Raw genomic sequence first — 8,159 nt, forward strand, 5'->3', positions numbered from 1 at the left:
ACGTTTAAAATTTTTAAAATTAATTTTTTTAAATTTTTTTTAAATTATATATAATACATATAAATATTACACGTTTTTTCAAATATTATATAATAATTAATTTTATTAAAATAATATTATATATACTATTTTGAATAAAATATATATTACAAATATTGATTAAAAATTTATGTCATATAATAATATATTTTTAATAAAATTAACTATTAATAAGTATTTTTTAATGACTAATCTAATTGTTTTTAAATAACATAATTTAATTATTTTCAAATAATATAAAATAATTTAATTTTTTATATTATGTAATTAAAAATAGTACTGTATAATAATTAATCTTAATAAATAAAAAATATTTTTGTATGTATTTATATATTTTATATTTATTTTAAAGTAAAAAATATACTTGCCATTTTTAAAATATTCTGTATTAAAATATATTTATGTATTTATATACTAATATATTCTATATTTATAAAGTCTATCAGTACTCTTCTTTTATTACATTCTTTGATTAATTTTCATTTAATAAAATCTAATAGTTTATAAAAGGTGGCGCATCTAATGCTCACAAAATGGTTGAGCTGATTTTAGACATACCCTTAAATTAGGATGTAGTATACTTATATTTAATTGGTGGTTATTCATGTTATTCAAGATAATCATTGTTTATCTACCACTCCTATTAAAAATATGTTTGCACAAAAAAATTAATTATTATATATTTTTACATAAATATATGTATTATTTCACTTGTCAATGGTCATTCTCCCCCTCCCCTCCACTTTTTCACTTTCCCTTTCCCTTCGTTATTATTCTGATTTTTTCATACTAATTTAACACTAATAATAATGCTATAATTAGTTCGTACACTTGTTAAATTTAAAATCAGAGACACTAAATGAGTTAAAGTCGTGAGATTCACAATCTACAGTTAATCTAATGATAACAACATTTGTATGAAGGAAAAAATATTTTCTATTTAAATATGCATATTGTTTTTAATAAAATTATAAAAGAATAGAAAAAGAATAGATCAAGAAATTTTATTGATTATTAATTGATTAAATTGTATTGAAGTGAAGTTAAATTAGGATAATTAATCAACTTAAACAATTAATTAATCATAAAATCTTGCTCTAATAAGCATCATCATCAAGAACAGGTAACAAAAATCTGAGAATGACAACAATACCGGTGAGTTGCTGTAACTACTCTGCCAGAACATACATGGAAGAGTATACCAAAGCGTCCCGACCACTATCCTTAACCGCCTTCACCAAACAACCGTACCTCTTCCTTGTGGCAACCTCATCGCTCCGATACAGTTCATCACTGATTAGAAGCGTTTCAATGGCTCCCATCTCCTGAGAACGCTCCACGCTTTTCAGTCCGTAGCAAGCGCGATCCGAGTCACTCGAAACCATGTCCCAAACCTTCCTCAGTGCCCTAATCTGCAACCCTACCTTGCTTCCCTTCATAAGGTTCATTACCATGCTTTCTCCTAAAAGATCCTTCAAATCGCCATTGCAACCACCACCAGCAGCCACCACGATCCTTCTTATGTTCTCTTCTACGCTTCTCATCTTCATCCTCTTTCCCTCCGATATCATAAACCTTCGAAACTCGTCCTTTTTCGAATCCTCGCTTGCGATCACAATGTTCTTAACCTTGTTCAGATCCACGTGCTTTATCAACGCTGCAAAAACCTCGCGGAAGAACACGTTCTTAGTGTTTGAAGAAGGAAATGAAGATGAAGACTTTCTTCCTCCGGTCCTCGAAGAAGAGGTTTCAACCTTGAAAACCATGGCAGTTACGCCTTTTCCAATTAGATAAATCTTAGCATGGTCTTGTTGAAAGAGAGTTATTGCGAGTTCCGCGTCGGGACAAACTTTGTGGTTCTCTTGTTCCTGGAGAGCCTTGACAATGTCGTGCTTCCAGACCTTCTTGTGGAGCTCGAAGGGTTTGTTGCACTCCAACATGAGGGTGGGGAAGGATCCAACGATGACGTAACCATTGGGCTCGAGGTTGCGGCCTTGGATGCAAAGGGTGGAAGAGTCCTTGTCGAAGTGGCGGCAGGTGACCTTGAGGTGGATGGAGAGCCTGACACGTGAGGCGGTGGTGTTCTTGCCGTCGTTGAGTTGGTGGTGGACCTTCCAGGAGGTATTCGCTGTGACGTAATCGCCGGGGTTGATGATGTTGTAGAGGATCCATAGGTCGTCGGATTGTTCAGGGATTATGGTATCTCTTCCCATTTGGTTCACAGCGAAGTCTTTTTCCTTCAGTTTCATTCTTCCTTCTTTGCTTAGCTCACAATTTCTGGTGAATATTGAAACTTTCTTTTTTGGTGAATAATGTGTGTTGTGAACTATGAGGGTAAAACTAAATATATATAGAGCATTGTCCTATGAAAAATAAAAGCAAATAAAGATAAGATAAGAACAACTAAAGATAAGATAAAGATAAGATAATAAAGACTAAAATTGTAATTGAATTTACGTATTCTGTTGGGCTGAATTTGTGGGCCACGAGACTTCTTTATTGTTGTCATGGGCTAAGGTGGAAGAGTAATTTAATACGCCCCCACAAGCTGGTGGATGGAAGATGTCAACAATCCACAGCTTGGATAAGTTCCGATAAAATTGTTGAGAAAAACGCGTCTGACATGGTGACGCGGAGCAAGATGCGTGCAGCGGAGCAAGATGCGTGCAGCGGAGTTTGAGCAGCGGGCGGCAAAAATTTAAAGGAGATGTTGTGCTTGAGCAGCGATTTTCAAAAAATGCGTGTGGCGTAGCTTGAGCTGCAGGCGGCAAAAATATAAAACTCGATGCTGTACTTGAGCAGCGATCTTCAAAAAATGCGTGCGGCGGAGCTTGAGCTGCCGACGGCAAAAATATAAAAGAAGATGCTGTGCTTGAGCAGCGATCTTCAAAAGAAAAATGAAAAAATAAGTGTGTAGAGCGCAATAAGAGAGGGCGTGTAGAGCACGATAAGAGAGGGCATCTAGAGCGCGATAAGAAAGAGAGCGTGTAGAGCGCAATAAGAGTGTATATGGAACTGCTAAAACAGAATGCAGACAAAACTGTCAGAAGAAAGGAGGCGCAGACGGAATTGCTGGTATAGAACCGGGGTAACCAAAGCTGGGGGTAGGATTTTCACTTGGATGCATTTAACAAAGATTGGTTGGATCTTGAACTGAATTGGAAGATTAATTATTCATTGTTAGAGGAGATTGAAAAAGAAGCATGGTGATTTCTCACCGAAAAGATGATAACTTATATATCCTCCTCAAAGAGGATACCAAAGCTCTGATACCATAATAAAATTATGAAAGAATAGAAAAAGAAAGATCAAGAAATTTTATTGATTGTTGATTGACTGAATTGTACTGAAGTGAAGTTAAATTAGGATAATTAATCAACTTAGACAATTAATTAATCATAAAACCTTGCTCTAATAAGCATCATCATCAAGAACAGGCAACGGAAACCTGAGAATGGCGGCAATACCGGTGAGTTGCTGCAACTGCTATGCCAAAACATGCATGGAAGAGTACACCAAAGCGTCCCCACCACTATCCTTAATCACCTTCACCAAACAACCGTACCTCTTCCTTGTGGCAACCTCATCGCTCCGATACAGCTCATCACTGATTAGAAGCATTTCAATGGCTCCCATCTCCTGAGCACTCTCCATGCTCTTCAGTTCGTAGCAAGCGTGATCCGAGTCACTCAAAACCATGTCCCAAACCTTCTTCAGTGCCTTAATCTGCAACCATACCTTGCTGTCCTTCATAAGGTTCATCATCGTGCTTTCTCCCAAAAGATCCTTCAAATCGCCGTTGCAACCACCACCACCAGCCACCACGATTCTTCCTATGTTCTCTTCTACGCTTCTCATCTTTATCCTCTTTGCCTCCGATATCATAAACCTTCAAAACTCGTCCTTTTTTGAATCCTTACTTGCGATCACAGTGTTCTTAACCTTGTTTAGACCCATGTGCTTTATGAACGCCGTAAAAACCTCGCGGAAAAACACGTTCTTAGTGTTTGAAGAAGGAGATGAAGTTGAAGACTTTGTTTCTCGGTGCTCAAAGAAGAGGTTTCAAAGTTGGAAACCATGGAAGTTACGCCTTTTCCAATCAGATAAATCTCAGCATGGTCATGTTGAAAGAGAGTTACTGCGAGTTCCGCGTCGGGACAAACTTCGTGGTTCTCTCGTTCCTGGAGAGCCTCGACGACGTCATGCTTCCAGACCTTCTTGTGGAGCTCGAAGGGTTTGTTGCACTCCAACGTGATGGTGTGGAAGGATCCGACGGCGACGTAACCGTTGGGCTTGAGGTTACGGCCTTGGATGCGAAGGGTGGAAGAGTCCTTGTCGAAGTCGCGGCAGGTGACCTTGAGGTGGATGGAGAACCTGACACGTCAGGCGGTGGTGTTCTTGCCGTTGTTGAGTTGGTGGTGGACCTTCCGGGAGGTATCGGCCGTGACGTAATCGCCGGGGTTGATGATGTTGTAGAGGATCCATAGGTCGTCGGATTGTTCAGGGATTATGGTCACTCTTCCCATTTGGTTCACTGCGAAATCTTTTTCCTTCAGTTTCATTCTTCCTTCTTTGCTTAGCTCACAATTTCTGATGAATATTGGAACTTCTTTTTTGGTGAATAATGTGTGTTGTGAACTATGAGAGTAAAACTAAATATATATGGAGCATTGTCCTATGAAAGATAAAAGCAAATAAAGATAAGATAAGAACAACTAAAGATAAGATAAAGATAAGATAATAAAGACTAAAATTATAATAGAATTTATGTATTCTGTTGGGCTGAATTTGTGGGCCACGAGACTTCTTTATTGTTGTCATGGGCTAAAGTGAAAAAGTAATTTAATACGCCCCCGCAAGTTAGTGGATGGAAGATGTCAATAATCCACAGCTTGGATAAGTTCCGATGAAATTGTTGAGAAAAGTGCGTCTGATGTGGTGACGCGGAGGAAGATGCGTGCGGTGGAGTTTGAGCTGTCGACGGCAAAAATATAAAAGGAGATGCTGTGCTTGAGCAGCAATCTCCAAAAAATGCGTGCGACGGAGATTGAGTTGCCGGCGGCAAAAATATAAAAGGAGATGCTGTGCATGAGCAGCGATATTCAAAAAAATGCGTGCCTCGGAGCTTGAGCTGCCGGTGGCAAAAATATAAAAGAAGATGCTGTGCTTGAGCAGCAATCTTCAAAAGAAAAATAAGGACGCGTAGAGCGCGATAAGAGAGGGCGCATAGAGCACGATAAGAAAGAGGGCACGTAGAGCGCAATAAGAGTGCAGATGGAACTGCTAAAACAGAATACAGACGAAACTGTCGGAAGAAAGGAGGCGCAGACGGAATTGTTGGTAAAGAACCGGGGTAACCAAAACTGGGGTAGGATTTTCACTTGGATGCATTTAACAAAGATTGGTTGGATCTTGAACTGAATTAGAAAATTGATTATTCATTGTGAGAGGAGATTGAAAATGAAGCATGGTGATTTCTCAACGAAAAGATGATAACTTATATATCCTCCTCAAGGAGGATACCAAGGCCCTGATACCATAATAAAATTGTTAAAGAATAGAAAAAGAATAAATTAAGAAATTTAATTGATTGTTGATTGATTGAATTGTACTGAAGTAAAGTTAAATTAGGATAATTAATCAACCTAGACAATTAATTAATCATAAACCTTGCTCTAATAAGCATCATCATCAAGAACAGGCAACGGAAACTTGAGAATGGCGGCAATACCGGTGAGTTGCTACAACTGCTCTGCCAGAACATGCATGGAAGAGTACACTAAAGCGTCCCCACCACTATCCTTAACCGCCTTCACCAAACAACCGTACCTCTTCCTTGTGGCAACCTCATCGCTCCGATACAGCTCATCACTGATTAGAAGCGTTTCAATGGCTCCCATCTCCTGAGCACTCTCCACGATCTTCAGTCCGTAGCAAGCGCGATCCGAGTCACTCGAAACCATGTCCCAAACCTTCCTCAGTGCCCTAATCTGCAACCCCACCTTGCTGTCCTTCATAAGGTTCATCACCGTGCTTTCTCCCAAAAGATCCTTCAAATCGCCGTTGCAACCACCACCAGCAGTCACCACGATCCTTCCTATGTTCTCTTCTACGCTTCTCATCTTCATCCTCTTTGCCTCCGATATCATAAACCTTCGAAACTCGTCCTTTTTCGAATCCTCGCTTGCGATTATAGTGTTCTTAACCTTGTTCAGATCCACGTGCTTTATGAACGCCGCGAAAACCTCACGGAAGAACACGTTCTTAGTGTTTGAAGAAGGAGATGAAGATGAATACTTTCTTCCTCCAGTATTCGAAGAAGAGGTTTCAACCTTGGAAACCATGGCAGTTACGCCTTTTCCAATCAGATAAATCTCAGCATGGTCTTGTTGAAAGAGAGTTACTGCGAATTCCGCGTCGGGACAAACTTCGTGGTTCTCTCGTTCCTGGAGAGCCTCGACGACGTCGTGCTTCCAGACCTTCTTGTGGAGCTCGAAGGATTTGTTGCACTCCAACGTGAGGGTGTGGAAGGATCCGACGGCGACGTAACCGTTGGGCTCGAGGTTGCGGCCTTGGATGCGAAGGGTGGAAGAGTCCTTGTCGAAGTCGCGGCAGGTGACCTTGAGGTGGACGGAGAGCCTGACACGTGAGGCGGTGGTGTTCTTGCCGTCGTTGAGTTGGTGGTGGACCTTCCGGGAGGTATCGGCCGTGACGTAATCGCCGGGGTTGATGATGTTGTAGAGGATCCATAGGTCGTCGGATTTTTCAGGGATTATGGTCACTCTTCCCATTTGGTTCACTGTGAAATCTTTTTCCTTCAGTGTCATTCTTCCTTCTTTGCTTAGCTCATAATTTCTAGTGAATATTGGAACTTTTTTTTGCTGAATAATATGTAGTGTGAACTATGAGGATAAAACTAAATATATATAGAGTATTGTTCTATGAAAGATGATATAAGAACAACTAAAGATAAGATAAAGATAAGATAATAAAGACTAAAATTATAATTAAATTTATATATTCTGTTGGACTAAATTTGTGGGCTACGTGACTTCTTTATTGTTGTCATGGGTTAAGGTAGAAGAGTAATTAATAATTTTCATTATAATTATTCTGAGACATATCTAAAACAGATTATTAACTAATTTGGACTTAGCAAAAAAATCAAAGATAATAACAAAAATATTGAAGATGTTTTCACGTCAATTTCAAAATAATAGTGAGATTATCTATTATTAAAAATTTCAACGCTTAAATTAACAAAAATTTTAACAAATTTACATAAATTGTAAAAATAAAAAATATTCGAGCGTGATAGAATATTTATGAAAAAGAATGATGACTTGATCATTATTTCTAAACCTTTTCATTTACAAATGTAAGTGATTTCTTTTTTTATTACATGAGAAATTAACCCATCTTATATAGATGTTTTTTTTGTGAATTAATAATCGAAACAGTAATTTATTCTTAAAATCAAGTTGGGCATGGGTCATGATACCCGTGCCCTAAGCAGGTCGGGTGGAGTGACCTGCACTCCTCTGAACGCTTTTTTGGACCAACTTCTTTGTTTCATTGAGTCTCTAGTTGATTGAACAATTTCTTTTGAACCATAACCTTTAAGTATTTGGGATATAGTATATGAACAACAATATATCTTGACCAAAAAAATAAAAATAAAAAGAACAACAATATATGTGATTATTTATATATGTACTGATTCAAGAATAAAAAAATATAAATTATTTATTAAAATATATTATTTAATATTAAGTTATAATGTAATGTTTCAGTTTCTAATTTGCTTAATATTGTATAAAAATTCAACATAAAAAATTTTAATAAGGATTATATTAAAATATGATAATAAAAAATACATATTGGATCACAAAAAATTTAATCGAAATAATAAATATTGTGAAAAATTGTACATTGATTAATAAGATTAATATTCGTTTGAGATTTTGCTAAAAGATATGATCACTTTTTAAATTATCAATAATCATTAATATTATAACAGTGTTTAAAATGTTGTTATTTAAGTTATAATAATTTAGATATATTTCTCCTATATTAGGAGTAAACCTATTGTTTATCTAAAATTTTAGTGTAAACTACTC

General features: G+C 37.2%; 2 protein-coding genes and 1 pseudogene across 2 annotated transcripts; all 3 read right to left on the reverse strand.

Annotated features, from left to right (window-relative positions):
- Positions 1-1,208: 1,208 nt before the first annotated feature.
- Positions 1,209-2,288, reverse strand: LOC130965677 (protein PELOTA 1-like). Its single transcript, XM_057890437.1, has one exon. It carries the CDS (start codon positions 2,286-2,288, stop codon positions 1,209-1,211), a length of 1,080 nt encoding a protein of 359 aa, XP_057746420.1.
- Positions 2,289-3,450: 1,162 nt separating this feature from the next.
- On the reverse strand, positions 3,451-4,601 carry LOC130965678 (protein PELOTA 1-like; annotated as a pseudogene).
- Positions 4,602-5,780: 1,179 nt separating this feature from the next.
- LOC130968523 (protein PELOTA 1-like) lies at positions 5,781-6,866 on the reverse strand. The gene has a single exon (XM_057893855.1). The coding sequence runs from the start codon at positions 6,864-6,866 to the stop codon at positions 5,781-5,783; it is 1,086 nt and encodes a 361-aa protein (XP_057749838.1).
- Between the last annotated feature and the right edge of the window lie 1,293 nt (positions 6,867-8,159).

This window comes from Arachis stenosperma, chromosome 3 (assembly GCF_014773155.1).
Source record: "Arachis stenosperma cultivar V10309 chromosome 3, arast.V10309.gnm1.PFL2, whole genome shotgun sequence".
Classification (NCBI taxonomy): Eukaryota; Viridiplantae; Streptophyta; class Magnoliopsida; order Fabales; family Fabaceae; genus Arachis; species Arachis stenosperma.

Bases quoted from the DNA above. Each gene is read 5' to 3' on its own strand.
- LOC130965677 (XM_057890437.1), bottom strand. From the start codon at position 2,288: ATGAAACTGAAGGAAAAAGACTTCGCTGTGAACCAAATGGGAAGAGAT.
- LOC130968523 (XM_057893855.1), bottom strand. From the start codon at position 6,866: ATGACACTGAAGGAAAAAGATTTCACAGTGAACCAAATGGGAAGAGTG.